Source organism: Artemia sp. Qi Xiang Cuo, chromosome 15 (assembly GCF_049724085.1).
Source record: "Artemia sp. Qi Xiang Cuo chromosome 15, ASM4972408v1, whole genome shotgun sequence".
Lineage (NCBI taxonomy): Eukaryota > Metazoa > Arthropoda > Branchiopoda > Anostraca > Artemiidae > Artemia > Artemia sp. Qi Xiang Cuo.
Window position 1 is genome coordinate 51,400,929 of NC_142808.1, and position 24,818 is coordinate 51,425,746.

At 36.0% G+C, this 24,818-nt stretch overlaps 2 protein-coding genes across 4 annotated transcripts in view; both read left to right on the top strand.

Moving 5' to 3' along the window:
- The window catches only part of LOC148943826 (uncharacterized), a 606,774-nt gene that overhangs the window by 13,509 nt on the left and 568,447 nt on the right, over positions 1–24,818 (top strand).
- The window catches only part of LOC148943827 (uncharacterized), a 105,337-nt gene that overhangs the window by 13,496 nt on the left and 67,023 nt on the right, over positions 1–24,818 (top strand). For 2 of the 3 annotated variants that reach the window (XM_089101704.1, XM_089101703.1), the window contains 2 exons: positions 3,440–3,508; positions 14,688–14,858. In XM_089101704.1, the coding sequence (XP_088957830.1) occupies positions 3,440–3,508; positions 14,688–14,858 (240 nt within the window). Of the gene's footprint in view, positions 1–3,347; positions 3,509–14,687; positions 14,859–24,818 lie in introns of all 3 variants that reach the window. The other variant, XM_089101705.1, reaches the window with a different exon arrangement.

Here is a 24,818-nt window from a genome sequence, read left to right on the forward strand (position 1 = left end):
TTTAACCCTTTTGAATCAAATGGCTATATGAAAATTTCGATCAGATGTCTTTTGAAAAAAGAGGCAACTGGAGAAAGTCTAGCTGCCCTCCAATGTTTTTGGTCACTAAAAAGGGCACTTTAGTGTACGCTCTTTAGTGTACAAAATAAAAGCAAATATAATTTTGGAAACTTTTTCAGAAAGTAAAAATGTTGGTAAAAACAAGCAGTTTTCAAAACTGTACAAACATGCACAATTAAACAAAAACGAAGAAGTAAAATTATAAAAAAACACGTCAGGATATTTTAGTCTTGCACTAAAACCCATAAAACACAATCTAGTAAATAAAAAAACAACAACTAAATTTGTAATTTAAACATTTAACAAAAGAGTGAGCTAAAAAAGAGCTAAAAAAATCTAAAAAAAAGAGTAAGGGGGGGGGGAGGAATTTCTTGTGGTGAACATGCATACCACATAGAGGACAGAAGTTCTTCTACATTTTTAGGTGGACAGTATTTTGGGGGTAAGAAGAGAGATTTTTGCTGAAGCGGAACGAGGGAGTTGAGGTTGAAGTGCGGAAAATTGACTAGGGAAAAGGTAATTCGTCTGGGGCTAAGGTGGGGGTTGTTTTTGAAATGCAAGAAAATATGTGCTCTCCTTTTTTTGAAGTTGACCAAATTGGGTCTTCAAAGAAGGGAGATATAATGGACTTTACTCTCTCTAACAATAATTCTTAGGCACCTTTTTTGGACTGCCTTTATTCTTTCTGACAATTGATTGGATATACCAGGACAGGCATACTCCAGGATTGGGTGTGCAAATAAAAGGTAAATTCCCAAACAATTGGATTTAGAACTTTACACTTTTTTAACTTTAACTTTAGCTTTAACTTTACTTTAACTTTACTTTTTTAAACTTTAAGAACTATAAGGAGGCTGTGGTATTTGTGGGTTTTAAGAGGAGGGTTGCAACACAACTGCAAAACATTCCTGGGTCCTAGTTTAGACTTTGAATTTTCTTGAGAAGTATCATTTTTCAAAGCACGTGGAAGCATTTATTCTGCTGCGTTTAGAGTTTTGTTCCAAACCAAATTGAAAATATAATTTTTTCAACCTTTTATTAATTTCACTCCTGGAAAAAAAGCATCTCATTTCCAAGCTTGTATATTTGTTAAAGATTTAACCAGCAACACAACTTTTTGCTTTGCCTTAGTTTAACCTTCAGTTCTGATCGTGAAAGGCTCACTTTTCTTGTGTGCAAATTTTTAAAGCTAAAAATCTCAGTTCTTCCGTTTTAGCCTACTGTGAAATAAATTGAAATTGAAAATCAAAACCTACAGTTTAAATACAGCTAGATCAAAAAGACAGTTTTTGAATTTAGCCCCCTCTTCTATCACAAAAACAAAATTTATCGTATTTCTGTTACTTTTTTTACTGTAGAAGTTAACCTATGCTTGAGGGTGTATTAAAATAAAACTGTTGTGACAGTGTTTGAAATGAGCCATTAAAACTTGATTATTTCTAGGAATTTTTTACTTCTACTATTCAAAGATTGTATGAACGACCGTAACTACTGTTGTAAATGGTAAAATTGTTCACGGTAAATTGGCTATTTTACGTATTTTACGTATCCCAGCAAAATTGATATTTTACCTTTTATACGTATGTTACCCGTATTTTATTATTTACCCATATATTATTGCATATTACCTTGTTTACGTTTGCTTATTCTCTTTTAATGAACTGTTTACGGAATCTATATACTAAAAAAATTACCAAAACTATATCATTTGGCCCGTGGGCCTATAGCAACGTTAAGTGTTACCCCAGTTTAAATTCTAGAACACACGTAGAGCTTTAGTTGGCTCCAATTTGGTAAATCAATGTCTGTGCAAAGAAACACAGTGTTGATTTGAGCTTGAAAATTGTTCTAGTTTTTGGTGCTAATTTGCAAAAATAGCACCAAATTTCATCGGTATTATATAAAATAGTAATCCTCAATCGTAACCTTCTTCTTAGCATGAAAATAAAACAATCTGAATAATAATAATAGATAAATATTTAACAATGAAAGAATTTAAACTTTCATCGAAATTTTTTAATGAAATAAATGTTTAAAAATAATATAAATTTTAATAATAAAAAAAGCTTAACAATAAACGTAAAAAAAAAAATAATAAGTGTGATCAATCATGCAACTATTGATAAGCTGCAGTTGACAAATGATGTTCGTGCCCATGATTTTTAGTTTTGAAAATCTCGCGGCAAGGTCTTTTTTTTGTACTGCTATCGTTTGCCCACTGATCTGCTGAAAGAAGTGCCCTAAAAGCAACGTTTGTACTAGGTGTAAGGCCCAAGATAAAATGGGCGTTTTTCACCAACCAATTTTTTCCCGTTGCTACTCTAGCGCGGACACATTCTACCGTTGTAACTTGGCGGTAAATATTCTAAGGCTACAACATCAATTGATCATAATAGATCATAAGCCTTTTTGTGTTTTCAATGAAAATTAAAAGAAAGACAAATTGCCCCTCCCCCTCTACACATTGGAAAATAAATTATCCCTCCTCTATATTCGTAAGAATTAATGACTAAACCGTAGATTATCTTTAGCCACACACAGAATTTTATTTTAGGCAGTATTCCAACATTTGAAAATTATAACCACCTCTACTTTAATAAATTCTATTGTTCTGTTATACTTTGTTAAGTCAGACAACCTTTTATACCCAAGGCACACTTGGTGTTTTTACTGTGCGTTTCTTAGAGTGATATAGGATATTATTGCGATAGACACTGGGTAGAAAAAAAAAAAACGCACACACATGGTAAAACAAACGTCTACCGTTTTAATGCAGCCGTCTATTGTCAAAACAACCAACAAAAGACAAAATAAACGATCGTTTATTCGAACGCCTCTGCCGAGATAGAAGCGGAACGAAATGGAAGCGGACACAGTTGGCGCTTCTTTTTTTACTGCTGATGAATAAGTGTATTTGCTGTGGGTATATCATAAAAGGAACTAAATTGGAAATCATAAATGATTTTTTCCCTGGGATGGGAGAAGAAAAATACTAAATAATTTGATTAGGGAGGGTATGGAAATTCAAAGAAGTTTGAAGTGTCAGGGGGTCTGGTCCTACTTTTGTCCCTAAGCAAATCAAAACCCATTTGTTATAAAAGGAGTTTTGCTCAAATTAGCCTCTTCACCTGCTTATCTTAAGGCATGTTTTATGTTTTTGTTTCTTCAGCTTTTGAATTTAACTCTCTTTTCTTTCAAAACATCAAAATTAACCGTTTTGTTTTTACTCTACCTAAAGGAGTTAAGCCTATACTTCAGAGTGTATTAAAATAAAATTAATTTTACAGTGATTGAAATGAGCCATTAAAGCTTGTTTTTTTTCTTGGAACGCTTTGCTTCTACTTTCGTTGGTAAAACTTGTGGACAATTCTGTTCTAAGTTTTCATTATGGACTTGCTTCAATTTACGAATGTGGCTGAAGACATCACTACTTCTGTTATTAAAAATGGTAAGTTTATCCAACCTGACTTTGGGAATAAAAGGAAAGCTACTTTGCGTTGGTAAATGTGTTTTCTCCTCTTGCGGAGATATAGGGATGCGAGGAGGTAATGAGCTATCTCACCAGCTTCTTCCAAACGACTCACTTATATAAAGCTTTAACTTCTTGTGATGTATTTAATTTTATTTGTGATATTATTTGTTTTTAATTTTAGCTGAGTTTTATTTATGTCAATGAAAGCCATGAAAGCCTCATTGAATGATAGGTAATTAAATTAAATGATAGGATAGATAATTAAATTATTTAACATTTGACGATACATCTTGCGTAAATGGGCTATATATTGTATTACGTAGAAAACATAAAGGCCTAGATAATAATGAAAATTTATAATCCAGCTTCAATTGCCAATATTGCATATTGTCGGGTATCAAAAGGACGTATTTCCATAATTGTAAATTTTTAGAAGAGCAAAAAACCTCAAAACGTTTTCCCCCTCTGATAACCGTGAAACAAAAACGGATTGGTATGTTTTTATTAAGATATCGATCTGTTTTTGTTTCTCGTCCATTTTCGAAAATATTTTTTTTTTATGAATCTATAAATATTACCAATGATTTGCGAATCAGAAAAGACTGTTGAATTGCATCCAGGAAATGGGGAATAGTTTTCCGCTATCGTCTTGTTGTTGACAGGAATTATGATCTCAGAATGACTTCATTCCTGATTTTTGCCAACAATAAAAAAGAAGATAAAAGATTATAAAAGAAGAAGAAGAAAACTACTTTAGTACCACTTCTTCAGTTCTACTGTATCCAGAGTTTCGTTGTTTAGTCCAATTGTTATCCTGTTGACCTAGTTTTAGTCTTTGTTAACAATGAACTGAATGCAGTCTTGCAATTTAGACGCATAATTAATTCTCAGTATTCAGCCTTTTTAGCTCGAATACGAAGAACTTCCTGTTAGAAGATATGCAACAGCGAGTATCAAAACGGATCAAAAATGAAAATGAAAAGCAAAGACACTCGTGGCTAGAAGACAAGCGACACCGAGAATCTAAGCGAGTCAAAAATAAAAACGAAGGGTAAAGACAGGGGCGGTTAGAAGATATGAGAAAACGATAATTATAGTCTGTCAAAAACGAAAATGGAGAGCAAAGACACACACGGCTAGAAGACAAATGACACCGAGAATCTGAGCGTCTCGAAAATGAAAATGAAGAACAGACACACGTGGTTAGAAAATATGCGAAATTAAGAATTAGAGCGTGTCAAAGATAAAATTGAAGAGCAGAAACACACGCGGTTAGAGGACATGCGACACCGATAATCTGAGCGAGTAAAAAACGAAAATGAAGAGCAAAAACACACACGGTTAGAAGACAAGCGACACCGAGAATCTGAGCGAGTCAAAAATTAAAATGAAAGCAAAGACAGGGGCAGTTAAAAGAGAAGAGACACCGATAATCAGAACGTGTCTAACAGCAGAATGAAGAAGGAAGAAATATTGCGTTAAAAGAACTGCAGCGTCGTAATCCTTGACACCAACAACTTGTGGCACAAAAGCAAGGACATACGTACAAAGATGCTGTAAACTCACTAAGTGTTAACTCAATATAAGTGTAAACTCAATATAAGTCTTTGGGACCCCTCAACGTTGCCTTATTCACTCTAGAGCCCTCTATTTCTCCGAGGAAAGAGTAGCATACAAAGGTAATTCTTTTGGAGATTGCTGCTTGCATGGTCAAATTGCAATGTTACCACTATAATTTCCAAATGAGTTGGTTTACCTTTTTTAGGATGTCACTCGCCCTCTGGAGAGTTTCATAAAGGAAATCGAAACTTGAGCTCGTATTTTGCTCTATCTTCATTCAACGTAAGCGATGATTGAACCTTAAATAGTCGTAATATATTTAGCTATAACTAGCTGGACAAATTTATCACAAAATCAATTTAGCGGCACATCGATCACAAACTACTGAAGGTGATTTTGAGCCACCTTCATATGGCCAAATGTACTTTTTAGACTCCAATGAAGCTGTTGTGGAACGCCTCGCACATCCTTCAAATTATGGGATCTCTCGTAATCTGATGAATTCCTTGGAAGAAATATTGCTTGACACAAATGACTATGCCAAAGTTGCGAAAAAATGCGAGAAGTGGAGGATGATGAAAATCAACTTGCTGCTTTAGTGGGACAACAGCCTCCAAACACGCAGCTCATTTTTACTTTGCCAGATGGTGTCGGTAATAGACGGTTCAACCTTTCTGCATGTAATCAAGTGTGCGCTGTACTTACTCTTAATGCTGACGATAGTTTTCCACTAAATGAAATGGTTGTAAAACAACGTGGCAAAAAACTTGTTGTCATAGGCAGCGAAATCGCGCTGCCTAAGTAAAGAATGATGTTGGCACAATGTATTATTTATTTTTTGGTTCTAGATCAGGGCACTTCGTATCGAAGGAGTTGTCGTAGAAACTTCGAAAAATGCTCATTCGTTTGGAAATTGGAGTGGCTGGTACCCTTTTTAATAGTCGAAAGTGATTGGAAGGCAACTAACACCCCTTGCACGCCCACCATATCCCAAAACACATCCAATCAAAATTTTGAGATAGCCATTTTGTTCAGCGTAGTTGATTCCCACATATATATATGTTTTTGAGATGGACACTCCCCCACAGCCCTCAGGGCAAGGGTTATGCCCTGGGGGAATATATGGTTTTTATAGTAAGCGTTGTTGTAGAAACTTCAAAAAAGGCTCATTCGATTGGAAATTGAATGCACTAGTGCCCTTTTTAATAGTCTGAAAGGAATGGAGGGCAACTAGCCCCCCTATCACGCCCACCTTTTCCCAAAACAAATACAATCAAAATTTGTTGATAGCCATTTTGTTCAACGTAGTTGAAAGTTCTGAGGTCTTTGAGAATGACAACCCCCCCCCCCCCACTGCCATGAGGGCAAGGGTTATAAGTTATGTCCTGGGGGCATATAAGGTTTTCATAGAAAGCGTTGTCGTAGATACTTCAAAAGGGGCTCATTTGATTTGTAATTGAAATGGTTAGTGCCCTTTTTAATAGTCGAAAGTGATTGGAAGGCAACTAACACCCCTTCCAAGCCCACCATTTATCCAAACACATCCAATCAAAATTTTAAGATAGCCGTTGTGTTCAACGTAGTTGAAATTTCTGGAAATCAGGTCTTCGACGATGATAACCCCCTCAGAGCCCTTATGTCAAGGGTTATGAGTTATACCCTTGGGGTATATAAGGTTTTTATTGAAAGCCTTGTCGTAGAAACTTGAAAAGGGCGCATTCGATTGAAAATTCAAAGGGCTAGTGCCCTTTTTAATAGTCGAAAGTAATTGGAGAGCAACTAACCCCCTCTCACGCCCACCTTTTCCCCAAACACATACAATCAAAATTTTTAAATAGCCATTTTGTTCAACGTAGTTGATAGTTTAGGAAATCTGGTCTTTAAGGATGACTACCCCCCCCCACAGCCCTAAGGGCAAGGGTTGTAAGTTATGCTCCGGGAGCATATAAGGTTTTTATAGAAAGCGTTGTCGCAGAAACTTCAAAAAGAGCTTATTCCATTGGAAATTGAAATGGCTAGTGGCCTTTTTAATAGTTGAAAGTAATTGGAGGGCAACTAACCCCCTCTCTTGCCCACCATTTTCCCAAAAACATCCAGTCGAAATTATGAGATAGCCATTTTTTCAACGTAGTTGGAGGTTCTGGATACTATGTCTCTAAGGATGACAACTCCCCTCAACCCTCAAGGCAACGGTTGTAAGTTATGCCTTTGGGGTGTATGAGGTTTCTGTAGAAAGCGCTGTTGTAAAACTTCAAAAAGGGCTCATTCGATTGAAAATTGAAAAGGCTAATGCCCTTTTTAATAGTTGAAAGTACTTGAAGGGCAACTAACCCCCTCTCACGCCCATCTTTCCCCAAACACATCCAATCAAAAATTTGAGATATTCATTTTATTCAACGTAGTTAAAAGTTCTGGAAATTAGGTCTTTTAGGATGACAACCCCCTCAGAGCCCTCCGGGCAAGGGTTTTAAGTTATACCCTGGAGGCATATAAGGTTTTTGCAGAAAGAGTTGTCGTAGAAACTTCAAAAAGGGCTCATTTAATTGGAAATTGAAAGGGCTAATGCTCTTTTAATAGTCGAAAGTGAATGGAGTGCAACTAACCCCCCTCTCACGCCCACCATTTCCCCAAATACATTCAATTAAAATTTCGAGATAACCATTTTGTTCAACGTAGATGAAAGTTCTGAAAATTATGATTTTGAGAATGACAAGCCCCCCAAACCCATCAGGGCAAGGGTTGTAAGTTATGCCCTGGGCGCATATAAGGTTTTTATAGAAAGCGTTTTAGTAGATACTTCAAAAAGGGCTCATTCGATTTGAAGTTGAAAGGGCTAGTTGCCTTTTTAATAGTCGAAAGTGATTGGAAGGCAGCTAACCCCCCTCTCTCGCCCACCATCTCCCCAAACACATTCAATTAAAATTTTGAGATAATCATTTTGTTCAACGTAGATGAAAGTTCTGAAAATTATGATTTTGAGAATGACAAACCCCCCAAACCCATCAGGGCAAGGGTTGTAAGTTATGCCCTGGGGGCATATAAGGTTTTTATAGAAAGCATTTTAGTAGATACTTCAAAAAGGGCTCATTCAATTGGAAGTTGAAAGGGCTAGTGCCCTTTTTAATAGTCGAAAGTGATTGGAGGGCAACTAACCCCCCTCTCACGCCCACCATTTCTCCAAACACATCCAATCAAAATTTTGAGATGCCTATTTTGTTCAATGTAGTTGAAAATTCTGGAAATTAGGTCTTTGAGGATGATAACCCCCCTACGGCCCTCAGGGTAGGGTTGTAAATTATACCCTTGGGGCATATAAGGTTCTTATAGAAAGAGTTGTCGTAGAAACTTCAAAAAGAGCTCATTCAATTAGAAATTGAAAGGGCTAGCGCCCTTTTTAATAGTCGAATGGGATTGGAGGGCTACTAACCTCCCTCTCACCCCCACCATTTTCCCAAACAGATCCAATCAAAACTTTGAGATAGCCATTTTGTTCAACGTAGTTGAAAGTTCTGGAAATTATGTCTTTGAGGATGACAAACCCCCACACCCCTGAGGGCAAGGGTTGTAAGTTATGCCTTGGGGCCGTATAATGATTTCTATAGAGAGCGTAGTCATAGAAACTTCGAAACTTCGAAGGGTTAGTGCCCTTTTTAATGGTCAAAAGTGATAAGAGGAAAACTAACACCCCTCCCACGCCCACGATTTCCCCAAAAAATCCAATAAAAGTTTTGAGATAGCCATTTTGTTCAAAGTAGTTGAAAAGTCCGGAAATTATGTTTTTGAGGATGACACTGTCCCCACAGTCCTTATCGCAAGGGTTCTAAATTATGCTCTGGGGACATATAAGATATAATAGACCGCGTTGTTGCAGACACTTCAAGAAGGGCTAATTAGATTGGAAATTGAAATCGCTAGTGCCCTATTTAATAGTCGAAAGTAATTAGAGGGCAACTAACCCCCCTCTCACGCCCACCTTTTCCCCAAACACATCCAATCAAAATTTTGAGATAGATATTTTGTTCAACGTAGTTGAAAGTTCTGGAAATTAGGTTTTTGCCAGTGTTGTCGTAGGAACTTCAAAAAGAACTGATTCAATTGGGAATTGAGAGGATTAGTGCCCTTATTAATAGAAATTAATCTGACTAGGGTTCTAAACCCTATGCTTTCTAAAAGGCAGAAAATAACTTTTACTTTACTGAAAATTTTTTTTTAAAAGTTTTCACTTTTCTAGCCTGAAAAAATAAAAAATTAGTTAAGATCTTCTACAATGAATATCAGCCTACGTATTTTAAACTGACAATGCATATTTTTTCAGTAAATTCATTTGATCTTTTTCAGTAAAGTACAATTTATATTCTGGCTTTTAGAAAGCACAGGGTTTAGAACCCTACTCAGAATAATTTCTGTTCGTTTGGAGTTTGTTTTATTCTAATTTATGTTTGTTTTGGGTTTCATTTATTGATTGATACTGATTTGTGGTGGTTGTATGCTTGGTAGATTATTTGATTCTATTTTTGTTCATTTTTGGTTTAAAGGAGTTCTTTACTTTTTTTTTGAAAAACTTATTTTGTGCAAAAAGTTATTTTGATTAATGTAAAAAAATGCCGACCATCGTGGGGAGCCCTTTGCCTACCCAATGTTTTATCCAGCTGGAACTTCAGGATGTTCAAGGGCTATGCTAATTTTTGCATTTTTGTATTTTTCACAGGGTGGCTGTATCGTGCCTATGGTGACGTCATGTGGCATCAAGAAAAGGCTCAAATTGTCTTAAATTGCTTAAAGAGCAAAAAATGAACCATCCTTTATTTTGAAAGTGCTCCATATTTTTTCGAAAAATTTGTATTCTGGGATATTCTAGCTTAAAAAGACGATATAGATAGGTCAGACGTTTGAGAAAATTCGGACAACTTGGGCCATCATGTAAGACTAGATCAATAAGGGGAGCTAAAGCAAAGGGCACTGAAAAATTTTCTTAAGTAAAAGGAAGAAGGAAGAAAATGGGGTTTTGAAGATAAGCGACGATGAGAATCAAAATATGTCAAAATTGAAAATGATAGCGGTGAGAATTAACATAATGATTCCTTGGAACCACCTGAACTGTGAAAGGTGATAAGATCAAAAGAACAGCCCTAACACACTAAATTCACAACGGATGAAAATAAAATACCTGGACTATCAAATGAGACAAGACCGAAAAACAAAAATTTAAAAGTGCTGCAAATGAAAATTCGTTGGAAGATAAATAAGTTTTTGTCCCATCACCTGAACAATTAACAAATCTACAACCTGGACTGTCATTCAAAACTAGACCAATAATGACAGCTGAAACAAAGGACATTGGCAAACTGTCTGAAGTAATGAAAACCCAAAATGAAGAAGAAAGAAAAATTGGGTTAGATGATAAGCGACAGCGGTGTCAAAACTTACCAAAATATGAAATGATATTATGATAATTGGGTTTGGGATTTTGACATGGATAAGGTCATCAATGCTTACCATGCCTTTATTTGAAAAATCAAGTTTTGGCGATATGACATAATGACAAAAGACAAGCTGGGGCTAAAGTCGAAGTTCAACATTTTGTTAAAGCTCCAAGCGATGAAATGGCTATAAATCACGACATTAGAGCTTATAAAAATGCCAAAAGCCTGATACTGAATCAACCTCTGTTAAAAGAATCTAAGATTCGGCGTCGTGTTTTCCATAATGACAAAAGACAAGCCAAGGCAAAATTTAAAAGGCCAATAACAAAAATTGAATTTTCAAAGGTGCTAATTCCTATTTAAGGTCATTTAAAATGTTTAAGGCGTTGATTGATGAAAATGAAGCACATATAAATGTGATTAGAAAACTAGTGAGAGTGTTAATCGCAACAGCTAAAGAAAAAGGCATGGATAAAGCGACAGCAAGAATCATATTGAATTGTAAGTGAAATTTTAACTGGGATATCTGATTGGAAAGTGGAAAAGACGTATTGTTATCTATAAAGCCTTAAGTAATTAAATGAGATGATGTATGAATCTAAACTGCTAAAGCAAAAGGTTTGGAAAAAACTGTCTGAGGTAAAAATGAACAAAAATGAACAATGAAATATACGGTTGGAAAAGAAGGAAAAATGAAGACTGGCAACAAAAACAATCTAAATAAGTTAGTTCTTTTAGAAAGAATTCGTATTTTTCACAGGATGGCTGTATCAAACCTATGATGACTTCATGACACCAAGAAAAGCCTCAAATTGTCTGCGGCTATAAGACAAGTGACAATGAGAATCTATGTATAGAAACCTGCCGCATGGCGAATTCTGGGGCTCAGCGAAGAACTTAGTGCAGTAAAATAAATTCTAAGTAAAAGGATTTTCAAGAGTTTTTCTCCCAGACCTGACTGACACATATCTGTGCTGTGCCAAGAAAACTCCAACTGCTTTACCACCATCATCAATTTCTTGAGATGAAACCTAAGGAAACAAGAAAGAAAGTTTAATGTTAATTTGTCAACATTCTGTTGGGCTCAACATTCTGTTGGCATATAATTCTAAATATCTAGGCATGATTGTTGAGAAAGTTTTAGCCCAAGTAGTTTAGTGCACAAGGATGAAACAGGACAACATATCAAATGTTTCCTGGTACATTTTGATACATTTATTTTCTGCTCTACGATCGTGTAATGAGCTGCGTCAATTTAATATTTATTCTGAAAATGTAGTTGTCTTGAAAGACCTTATAATTTTTGGCCATGTTTTACATTGTTTATTTATGGGGGGATCAGCATATAATATGCGGAATCTATGATTTGCTACCCTATGACTTGAAACAAAAGAATAAAACGATGCGCCAATGCGCAATTTAAATGTATGAGAGGACAGAGGCATTGGGGTATTCTTATAAAAAGGGGCGATTATATAAAAAAGGCAATTAAAGCAAAATGTAAAAATTGCGTAAAACTAAGAAAGACGTTTTTTGGTATCTAATGTGTTATGGAAAATTATACATGATTTTGGATGAATCCAAATCGCTAAGACCAAAGACATGAACAAGTTTCTGGTAATATTGCACGAAAATGAATCGCAACGAGATATATGGCTATTATACATGCGACAACAAGCATGACAATAAATCCCAAGTGAAAATAACAGACTGAGAAATCTATATTTAGAAAAAAAGCAACGGTAGGAGTCACAATGAGTCTTAAGGGAAAACCAATTTTATAAACGGACGAATCTTTAATACATTAACAGGAAGGACTAAAAACGAAAGATTAAAACGATGACAATGCTATTGCGTAAGAGGATCAAATATACATTGTATGTTTCCGTGAATGTCCGCAAATTTGTGAATGTCAACATTCCCCGGTAAATGTTCGAAATATCTTTTTTTCTGCTTGGATATAGTCAGCGTTGCCAGTAAATTTTTTCAATTTAATGCAGGGTTTGATGATGACATGTTAGGTTAGAATAGATTAGGTTGGTTAGGTGAGGTTATGTTAGCTTAGGTTTATAGCCCATTTCTAATATTTTGAACCAAATTTAACCTAATCTAATACAACCTAACATTGACTACCATAATCTAACCTAACTTTAATTTTTACTATCCTAGCTTGCGTAAGACTGAAAAAGCTGACTAGCAAAGCTAATTGAATCCAAGCAGAGAAAAAGGAATTTCGAACATTCACCGGTGAATATATATATATATATATATATATATATATATATATATATATATATATATATATGTGTGTATATATATATATATATATATATATATATATATATATATATATATATATATATATATATATATATATATATATATATATATATATTATTCCATGTGTTTCTTGATTTTGTCATAGTTAATTCAAAGTCTTATAAATAAATGTTTTACCGGTACCACCTGGTCCATCTATGAAAAAACATTTTTCTCAAAATAACTAGGATCATTGACAGCCAGTATAATATTGTCAACAATTTTGAGCTTTTTTCTTGCAGAAGCCGATACATACTATCACTAGTAACAGCTGACTCACTAGAATTAGGAAATTCCAAGCTTTGTTTATTTTCATAGGTCTCAATGTTGTCCATGTGTGTCTCAATGTGACGTCATTGTATTTTTTTACGTACATAACGTCATTGTAATATTTACTACATGATGTCATTTGCAAAACCAAAATTAAGGTTTTTAACGAATTTTCTCAGACTTCTGTCCTATCTGGATCGTCTTTTTTTATGGAAAAATATCCCAAGATACCAATTTTCCCGAAAATATATGGGCCGTTTTCGAGAAACAGAATAAATATATACATATACAATTATTGCTCACATATAAAGTTAGTAATATATATAGTACCGAAAGCCCGGCGGACTCAACCCTTGGCAGGCTTCTATATACGGATTCTCATTGTCGATTGTCAACTAACCGCAGACAATTTCAGACAATTTTCTGTCTTTTCATACTGCAGTCTTTTCATACTGTAGTATTTTCAAAGATATTTGATTGTTAAAGTAAGTCGGATTCCTAGCAACAATATTTACTAAGCTTCAAACTTTTGGTTTTCTTTTTTAACGTTTTGGAAGTGTTGTAATCCATTGTTAAAATATATGTAAATAATTATCAGCCACCGGGCCCCGGCACACGGCACGCGGCGGACTTCTATACATGAATTTTCATTGTCATTTGTCTTCAACCGCAGACAATTTTCTGTCTTTTCATACTGCAGTGTTTTCAAAGATATTTGATTATTGAATCAAATGCGATTTCTAACAACGATATCTACGAAGCTTCAAACTATTTTTTCCTTTTTAAGGTTTTTGAATTGTTGTAATCTCTTCTTAAAATATATACAAATATTTTTGCCATTACCAGTTTTTTGCTCTTTACACAATTTAATGTCTTTTCTTACTGTGTCTTTTCAAACAAATTTGATTATTAAAGCCAGTTGTGTCATTTGGGGGGTAGGGGCAGTTACCCCTAACAATATGGAGAAAAAAGTTATTATATATCCCTGCCCCTTGACTCTCTGGATATGGACCCCTCTTGCCTCCAAAATAAAAATGCTGGAGATTCGTCCCTGATTAAAAGCAATTCCAATTTCTAACAACGATTTCTACTAAACTTCATACTTTTGGCTTTCTTTTTTAAGGTTTTTGAATTATTGTTAGCTCTCGTCAAAATATATGCAAGTATACTCTGACTTACCAGTTTCTTTCTTGTTAAACAATTTAATATAAACTTCTCCATAAATTAAGGCTCTCAACGAATTTTCTCAAACTTCTTGCCTATCTAGATATTGTTTTTTAGGCCAGAATCTCCCAGACTGCCAATTTTGCCAAAAAATATGGAACCATTTTCGAGAAAAAATTCATAATTAAATATAGACTTATTGCTTGTTTATAATACAGTAAATACTAAAATGGACCATGTTGAAATTCTATAAAGCTCTCCAAACTTATTAAATTGTTAAGGCAAAGTTCTCTTTCATGCTATGAAGGGTTATCAATGTTCGGGACTAATCTGTTGCAAAGAGAAAAGTAGTTTTGTTTATTTTGTAAGCTTTAATTTTAAATGTCTTTTGTGTCATATTTATTTAAATTTCATTACAGAACTTGAGGATGCTTTGCCAAGTAACAGCGAGGAGTTTCTTGAAGTTGAAGGCGTTCTTCTGTGTCCAAAACGGGAAGCTCTTCCTTTGTTTTCTTTCCCAAGCTTTTCAGAATCATATAAAATTGAACCTGAGACCAAGGACCTGGACTCGATATGTTTTGATAACGAAGGTACATCTCAAATGTCTTTTTTTAGGATCAAATTTACATATAAATACATAAATGGTTATTTTATGTAGACAAACATGGTTAATATTGTATAAAGACACTATTTTATATAGACAGTTAAACATAGATAATTGTTTATTGGACTAATAATTGGGCTTTTGACTCACCTTTTGATGCAACGTTTCCAATGCGCAGTATTTTACCAAATCAGTTCTGTGGTGTACCGTTTTTCCCGATCTAACTGTTTTTACTAGTTTTATATCTGAAACGGTCATACTCATAGGTAAGCTGTCTTGCGATGGAAAATAGCTTAAAATTAGAAGACTGTTTACGAATCTTAACGATCACTTGTTGTGTCTTTTGATTGGGGAAGTTTTATTTACATTGAATATTTAGTTTTTATGCCCAGAAAGTACTTATTGAAATAAATCTATTTTAAGTTGCTGGGATATCGGGTGCATCGTACCTGAAACTTCGGGTTTAAACAAATGACTTCTAAAAATGAATTACTTCTACTGCTAACAACTCAATGCAGCACCAAGCCGCGTGATGCCAACACAGCTACTTACGCTCCTCTTGCATCCCAATCTATTTAGAGCCTCCCTCGTTACACCCCTAGGAAGTTTCAATTTCCCTTAAATATCTCGTTACTAGATTCTGCCATCTCATTCGTGGACGACCTGCTTTTCGTTTATCTCTACAAGGTTGGCTGACAAGAACAATATTTTTCAAGCTGACGATAATGCCATTGATATTATTCCTACCAGTTCTGCTAAAGCTATTGCTACTACTCAGTAAAAGGTTTTAAGTTTGAATTTTCATAGAATGTTTATAGGGATTTTCACCTAAATCAAACACAGTAAGATTATGTGGATGAATATTTTACCAAAAGAATATACTCGAATATCTTAGGAACGTCATAAAGTGTTAAGTTAAAACTTCCAGGGTATTTTGCGGAGGGTTTTAAACTAATTGGAAAGACAACAATTTGATGTTGACGATTGTATAGAAACCAACACCTAAACTGTCATACGTGATAAGATGTGAAAATCAACAACCTGGACTATCAGTCACGACATCACCAATACGGGCAGCTAAAGAAAAGGCCATTGCTAAAGTGTATGAAGTAATCAAAATCCAAAAAACGTATCAAGAATGAAAATGAACAGCAAAGACACGGACGGTTATAAGATATGCAAAAACGACAATTAGAGCCTATGAAAAATGAAAATGAACAGCAAAAACACGGGCGGTCAGAATATAAACGAAAACGAGAATTAGAGCGTGTCGAAAATGAAAATAAAGATCAAAGACACACGTGGTTAGAAGACAAACGAAAACGAGAATTGAGCGTATCAAAAATAAAAATAAGAGCAAAGATACACGCGGTTAGAAGAACAGCGGCGTCGTAATCTTCTTTACCAAAAACGTGTGGCACAAAACCGAGTATATACATACAAAGATGCCATAAACTCAGTAAATGTAACATATAAATCTTTGGGACCCTTCAACGTTGCTTGTATTTACTGTGGAGCACTCAATTTTGCGGAGGAAAGAGTTGGAAACAAAGGTAATTCATTTGGAGATTGCTGCTTAAATGGTCGAATTGAAGTGTCACCACCTCAATTTCCAAATGAATTGGTTTGCCTTTTTTAGGACGTCACTTGCTCTCTGAGGAGTTTCATAAGCGTAATCGAAACTTAAACTCGTGTTTTGCTCTAGCTTCATTCAACGTAAGCGATGATCGAGCCATAAATAGTCGGAATATATTTAGCTTTAAAGTAGCTGGACAAATTTACCACAAAATCAATTTAGTGGCACATCTGTCACAAACTACTGAAGGTAAGATAAGATAAGATTTATTGCTGAAAAATGGCTATCATAAGCCCAAAAGGGCCGAATTCGCACTTTAGCCTCAAATACAGCGAAAAAAGAACAACAAAACAAAAAATCAAACAACAACAGAAAATTATAAAAGGGTTAATGTCAAATACGTAAAAACTTTAAAAACAAAGTACAAAGTAAACTCATAAAATTAGAAGGCCAATGTCAAGTTAGCAAAAAGGTGAAATTGAGCCACCTTCATATGGCCAAATGTACTTTTTAGACCCCAATGAAGCTGATGAGGAACGCCTCGCACACCATTTAAATTATGGGATCTCTCATAATCTAATAAATCTTTTGCAAGAAATATTGAGAGATTCAAACGACTATGCGAAAGGTTACGAAAAAATGCGAGAAGTGGAGGATGATTCAAATCAACTTGCTGCTTCATTTGGACAACAGCCTCCAAACGTGCAGCTCATTTTTACTTTACCAGATGGTGTCAATTATAGACGGTTTAACCCTCCGGCATGTAATGAAGTATGCAATGTGCTTACTCTTAATGCTGGCCATAGTTTTCCACTGAATGAAATGGTTGTAAAACAACGTGGCAATATCTTGTCATTTTAAAAAATACCAACCATCGTGTCGAGCCCTTTACCTCCCAATGTTTTACCCAGCTCGAACTTCAGGATGGTCAAGGGGGTATGCTACTTCAAACACCTTATGTAAGTCATCTACATATAACACGGCTTGAATTAGCCAGGAATCGTATAGCTTTTCGACCTAAACATACAAAAAGTCTTTCTGTGCAAGCTGTAATACCCCATATGCGCAGGATTGGTTTTAATGCTTTGCAGTTTGGTGGAAGACTTTCCAATAGTACCTCAATGATACCGCTACTCATATTGAACGTGATCGTATTGATTGGATAAAATTTAACCAGAAAATTATTATGGGTGAAAACTAATTAGGTGTTACTCGACTTCTTAAGGACTTAGCCTCAAAAAAGGATGTATTCGTTGGTGAAAAAGTTATGCTACCATCATCATTTGTCGGGTGATACCGCTCAATGATACCGCTACTCATATTGAACGTGATCGTATTGATTGGATACAATTTAACCAGAAAACTATTATGGGTGAAAACTAATTAGGTGTTACTCGACTTCTTAAGGACTTAGCCTCAAAAAAGGATGTATTCGTTGGTGAAAAAGTTATGCTACCATCATCATTTGTCGGGTCAGCACGCTACTTTGCGGAATATTTTGAAGACGCCTTGGCTATTGTTCGTCACCTTGGATCCCCAGATTTCTTTATAACTGTGACTGTGATTGGCCTGAATTTAAAGAAGCAGCAAGTATTAAACTTGGTGATAACTCTATTATAAAACAGTCCCCTCAAGACCGTCCCAATCTCATGACTCGAATTGCTACACTGAAATTTGACGATATAATCAATGATATTGATAAGAATCAGATATTTGGAAAAGGTGGCAGCATATGTGTATACGATTGAATTTCAAAAACGTGGACTACCTCATATGCATTTGCTATTGATCATGAGTCCTCAGGATCGAATCCATAATCCAGTTAAAATTGATAATCTTATTTCAGCTGAAATTCCAAATTCCAACGATCCACTATTAAGAGAATTAGTCTTAAAGTGGATAATTCATAATCCCTGTAGAATTTAAATCCAAATGCGAGTTGTATGATTAATAAAAATGGAAAATTCCAATGCCGCTTCGGTTTTCCAAAGCAGTAAAATTCAATCACATCTCTAGCGGATGTCGAAAAATCAAAGTATTGACGTCGTAATGAACGAAATGAACACAGAAGAATTTGCACATGACCGTGTTGTTTATCGAAAAGATTCTAATAATCACGAAATATGCTTAAAAAGTACCAATGCCACTTATGAATGTCGAATATGTAGGAAATACAGGTCCGGAAAGTATCCATGTAAATACATATACAAGGGTCATGATTGTGCTTCAATAAAGATTGTCGAAAATAAACGGTGCATGGTATACAATAAAGCAGAAACCTATGTATAAGGACGCTGCATTACACCAACTGAAGCATGCTGGTAACTATTTAGTTACAATATCCAGAAAGAGCCATGTCGTTCAACGTTTAAGTGTTCATATATCAGGACGTTATCAAATGCAAAATATCAGCCAAGCCCAAGAAGATTTGGTAGATATTGGACAAAAAGGCTCAATGTTAGAAGCGTATTTTCGATACAACTAAGCGCTAAAACAAATAAAAAAGAAGGAATTTCTCTATTATTGGGAAATGCCTGGACACTATAAATGGAATAGCAATACCAGTACATGGGAACAAAGAATCCGTCGATTACGTGTCATTGGACGAATTCAGAACGTAAATTTTGCAGCTTTTCCCGAGTACTTCTATTTACGAGTACTTTTGTATCATGTGAAGAATGCAATAACTTTTGAAGATCTTAAAACAGTTGATAACTTTGTATATTCCACATACCAAAAAGCTATAAAAACCTTATATGCCCCAGTGCAACACTTAAAACCCTTGCCCTGAGGGTTTTAGGGGACTGTCCACCTCGAAAACATATTGTCTGTCTGGAAATCAACTACGCTGAATAAAATGGCTATCTGGAAAGTTTGATTAGATGTGTTTGCGGAACTAATTGGCGTGGGGGAAGAGGGGCTAGTGGCCCTAAAATCACTTTCGACTGTTAAAAAGGGCACGAGCCATTCGAATTTCCAATCGAATGAGCTTGTTTTGAAGTTTCTACGACAACTTGTTCTATAAAAAACCTTATATGCCCCCGGGGCATAACTTAAAATCCTTGCCCTTAGAGCTGTGGGGGAGTGTCCTTCTCAAAAATATAGTTTCTATCTGGAAATCAACTACGCTTAACAAAATGGCTATCTCAAAATTTTGATTGGATGTGTTTGGGGGAATGATGGGCGTGGGGGGGGCCAGTTGCCCTCCAATCACTTTCGACTATTAATGAGGGTACCAGCCCTTTGATTTTCCAATCGAATGAGCCTGTTTTGAAGTTTCTACGACAACGCCTTCTATAAAAAACCTTATATGCCCCAGGGCATAACTTAAAACCCTTGCCCTAAGGGTTGTGGGGAGTGCCCTCCTCGAAAACATATTTTCTATCTGGAAATCAACTACGCTGAACAAAATGGCTATCTCAAAATTTTGATTGGATGTGTTTTGGGGAATGGTGGGCAGGGGAGGGGTGGGGCTAGCTGCCCTCCAATCACTTTTGACTATTAAAAAGGGCACTAGTCACTCCAATTTCCAATCGAATGAGCCCTTTTCGAAGTTTCTACGACAACTCCTTCTATACGATGGGCCCGGGTATGGAGAAAAAAAAAAAAAAAAAAACACATTGTGGCCACATCGTTCTTTACTTAGGCAGCGCTAGCGCGCTGCCTATGAAACATCAAAAATGCAGTTTTTAGTGGAAAAATTTATTCTGTTTTAAAAATAATTTGTTTAAGTTACAAAAGGTTTTTAACCCTATTAATTTCCTTTAAAATGAGCCGTTGCCCAACTCTCGGCGATGTTCCAGTGCCAAGTTGTCTTTGGAAAAAAAGGAAAAAAAAGATACCGTTTAGGCAGAATGCTGTAGTAGCTGCCACTTTTCTTGATTTTCAAGCCAATATATTTCCCTTGCTGTTCAAGCCAAGGGACAGAAAGTTTCCTATATAGGTATTTCGGACAAGGCGGTTCTAATGGTGTACTTTTTGTTTTTATCTGACTCTTTTTTTTTAGGAGTTATGGGTTTTTATATTTCTTAACATTAGACGTGATTGTCTCTTACTAGGTTTCTAGCTACCGCTGCAACCCGGATGTTGTTCGGCCCTTATACAAATGCAGCTGCAACTTGGATTGGTATTACAAACAGGAAAAAGCTTACGGCTTTTTCTTAGTTTCAAAAGTTACCTTTGTTTTAATATTTATATTAAAAATTTCAGTTAGTATAGACTAGAGCTCGTTCTTTATCGTAACCGTATGTGGAGAATATCGTGGTTAGAGTCAATTTTCTTGATTTTCAAGCCAATATATTTTCTTTGTTATTCAAGCCAAGGGACGGTAAGTATATAGAGGTTTTCAACAAGGCGGTTCCAATAGTGTACTTCATGTTTTGATCTGAATCTTTTTTCAGGAGTTAAGTGTTACTTTAGTGTTTACTATGGGGCATGATCGTCTCTTACTAGGTTGCTAGCTACCGCTGCAACCCGGATAAAATAAAAATTGAATTTTTTCAATTTTTATATCACGTCACTCACTACGTCATATATGGTTATTAGTACACAATCGGTGTTAGATATTACGTCATGTCACTTATTACGTTATATATGGTTATTAGTAGACAATCGGTAGAATATTCGTTCTTTATTATAACCAGAAACTGCTTGGGGTCTTCTTGTCCCTGAAAATATTATGGATGCAGTGGTGGAGCATACCAACTGAAAAATGGATCTCTGTCGTGCTTATTATGCAGCCTATCTACTGGATAAGCAAAAATTTACGAAGCCAGTTGATCAGGTAGAACTTCGGGCATTCTTTGGTCTCATATACTTTTGCCGGAGTTTTTAAGTCAGAAAACGAAGATGCAACTTGCCTGTTTGCTAGGGACTGGAAGAGATATTTTTTATTGACCATGAGATTGAAAAGGTTCTTCTACATTTAGGTCTGCCTTCGCTTTGACGATCCATCTACCAGTCTAGAAAGAGGAATGCCGCTTGCACCGATATTCAATATTTACAAGCAGTCTGTTGGAAGATGCAGGAAACTTTACTCTCCTTCAGACATGGTCACTATCGGCGAGATGCTTATTGGATTTAGAGGAAGATATCATTTTCGTATGTGCATTCCTACAAAACTCAACAAATACGGCATCAAAATGCAGTGCCTTGTAGACGCTTGTACTTTCTATCTCTGCGATGCGTTCATTTACTGTAGAAAGGAGACAAAGTTGCTTGGATCCGAGCATCTTTCAGTACCAACTAGGACAGCTTTTACTTTGACGAAGACCATCTCTGGCTCAGGCAGAAATATCAGGGCCGACAATTGGTACAGTTCCGTTCAACTCCCGGATGAGCTTCTAAAACAAGCTAACCTATGTTGGGGCTGTAAAGAAAAACAAGCGTGAGATACCTGACAGTTTCCTGCCATACAAAACTGGCCAGGAAGGGAGTTCGCTCTTTGGCTTTAAAAGTGATAAAACCGTGGTTTTATATGTGCCAAAGAAAAGCAAGGCCGTCGTGTTGATAGCTTCGATGCATCACACACTTAAAGTCGACGAATACACGGGAAAACCGGAAATTATTGAATTTTACAACTCAAAAAAGAGTGGAGTTCACACTTTGGACCAGAAATGCACGAACTATATCACATGCCGTTGACCAAAGGCAGTGTTTTTTGCTCTATTAGACGTTGCTGGTATAAACGTTTTTGTGCTAGTAAATGAAACTAGCAATCAAGAGAAGAGCATTTCCCACCATGAGATCCTCATAAGGTTAGGTATGGCTTTGTTCCGACCATTTTGCACCATCAGATCTTCAAACAAAGTTCTGCCACGAGAACGTCGTCGGCTTACATGCCAGGTTGCTGGGATTCCCTTTGCAGAAAGCCAGAACACTGGGGAACAACATTTTAAAGCCAAACGAGCTTGATGGGGTATCTATCTCAGGGAAAAGGATCGCAAGACTACTTTATGCTGTCCCATCTGTAAAAATAGTGGCTCTAAGGAACATGAAGTGACTGTTTGCTCAAGCTGCATCTAGAAGCAAACTTTTTATTGGTTTCAATGGTAGTTATGTCAATATTTTTGGAAAATAATTGCTCATGTTTCCATCTAAATATTTTATTGACTGGTGCCCTTCAGAAGATTGGGGTCATTTTGACCCCAACCTACCATGATGGCCAGGATGGCTGGGGCTGGGGCAATGGGGGGCTGGGGGCCAGGATGGCTGGCCCCCAGCCCCCCATTGAACTTCCTGGCTGAAGGGCCACGAAACGGAAATCAGCACCGCCGGTTTGGACCTTAAGGGTCTAGTGCCGTCATACTTACTTATACTTACTTACTATACAACCTACCATAAGCTCTATAAAAAAACATCCTACCAGTTAAGGGTCAAGAGTAAGTTGTAGGGGATTTTGAACTAGCCAGAAGGCAATATGTGTATACTTTTAATACTACCACTACAGTTACTGTAACTTATGACGCTAAGGGTATTAAGGTGAAACTTTTTAGGAAACGTTTAGGGGTAGTTTTAATTAAATGATGAAACAGTATGCACGCATGTTTTCGAAAGGGTATATAAGCAATATCATGGGCAACACCACCCGGTAATTGCTAGAAATATCATAGAAACTTTTAAAGGAGCTAATTTGATTGAAAATTAGATGTTCTAGTGCCCTTTTTCAGAGTAAAAAGAGATTGGAGGGCATGCAGCCTTTCTGTCAAGCCCATTCATTTTACATACACATTGAATAAAAATTTTGAGACGGTCATTTTGTTGAGCAGAGTACAGCGGTCGAGCAACTATATCTTTTGGGATATTGGGTATGTCAACCACCCATAACTAAAGAATTTGCCCTTATGCTTGAAAACAAATAAATGTTGCTTTAAAATAAATCAAAACACATTGTGTTTTTGGTTTCCAATAAGTTTCATCGGCAATATATCGAGAACTACTCGGGGTTTTAAGTTTAAACTTTTGGAGCTACTACAATTATTACTTAAGTTTTATTATTAAAATCAATTTGAGGAGGTATAAAATTTAATTAAAAAAAAATACTAATTAAGTCAGGATTAAAAATTGTCGTATAAGTTACTCTTAAATATAAATAGCAAGCCAAACTATGGACTTATAGAAAAACCGGAAAGATAAAAATATCCATGAAAAAGACAGCCAATAAATAACAAACAGAAATTAATTTAAATTTTTTTTACACATAACAAGGCTTTAAAAAAAGTAAAGAGCGCCATTAAGTTAAAAATGAGCAGAAATAAAGTCAAATAATCTTTCAAGTGGAAAACTACCACGAATCTCTTTCAATAAATACATGAAACTCAAAACGAACAGAACCACTCCAATTTCCAATCGAATGATCACTTTTCGAAATTTCTACGACAAAGCCTTCTATAAAACCTTATATGCCCCCAGGGTATACCTTAAAACCCTTGCCCTGAGGGTTGTGGGGGAGTGTCCTCCTCAAAAACATATTTTCTATCCGGAAATCAACTACGCTGAACAAAATGGTTATCTCAAAATTTTGATTGGATGTGTTTGGGGGAATGATGGACGTGGGGGGGGGGCTAGCTGCTCTCCAATCACTTTCGCCTATTAAAATGGGTACTAGCCCTTTTAATTTCCAATTGAATGAGCCCTTTTGAAGTTTCTACGACAACGCTTTCAATAAAAACTTTATATGCCCCCAGTGCATAACTTACAACCCTTGCACTGAGGGGGTTATCATCCAAAAAGACAAAAAGAGCAATATGGATATCTCAAAATTTTAATTCGATGTGTTTGGGAAAATGGTGGGCGTGAGAAACTATTAAAAAAGGCACTAGCCCTTTCAATTTCCAATTGAATGAGCCCCTTTGAAGTTTCTACGACAACGCTTTCAATAAAACTTTATATGCCCCCAGGGTATAACTTACAACCCTTGCCCTGAGGGCTATGGGGGGGTTGGTTGGTTGTCATCCTTAAAGACCTAATTTCCAAAACTTTCAACTACGTTGAATAAAATTGGTATCTAAAAAATTTGATTGGATGTGGTTGGGGAAAAGGTGGGCGTGAGACTATTAAAAAGGGTACTTTCGACTATTAAAAAGGGTACTAGTCCTTTGAATGTCAAATCGAACGAGCCCTTTTTCAAGTTTCTACGACAAAGATTTCAATAAAAACCTTATATGCCCCCAGGGCATAACTTATAACCCTCGCCCTGAGGGTTGTGGGGTAGTTTTCTCCTCAAAAATTTGTTTTCTATCTTGAAATAAGCTACGCTGAGCAAAATTGCTATCTAAAAATTTTTATTGGATGTGTTTGGGGGAATGATGGGTGTGTGGGGGGGGGGGGGTAGTTTCCCTCCAATAACTTTCAACTATTAAAAAGGGCACT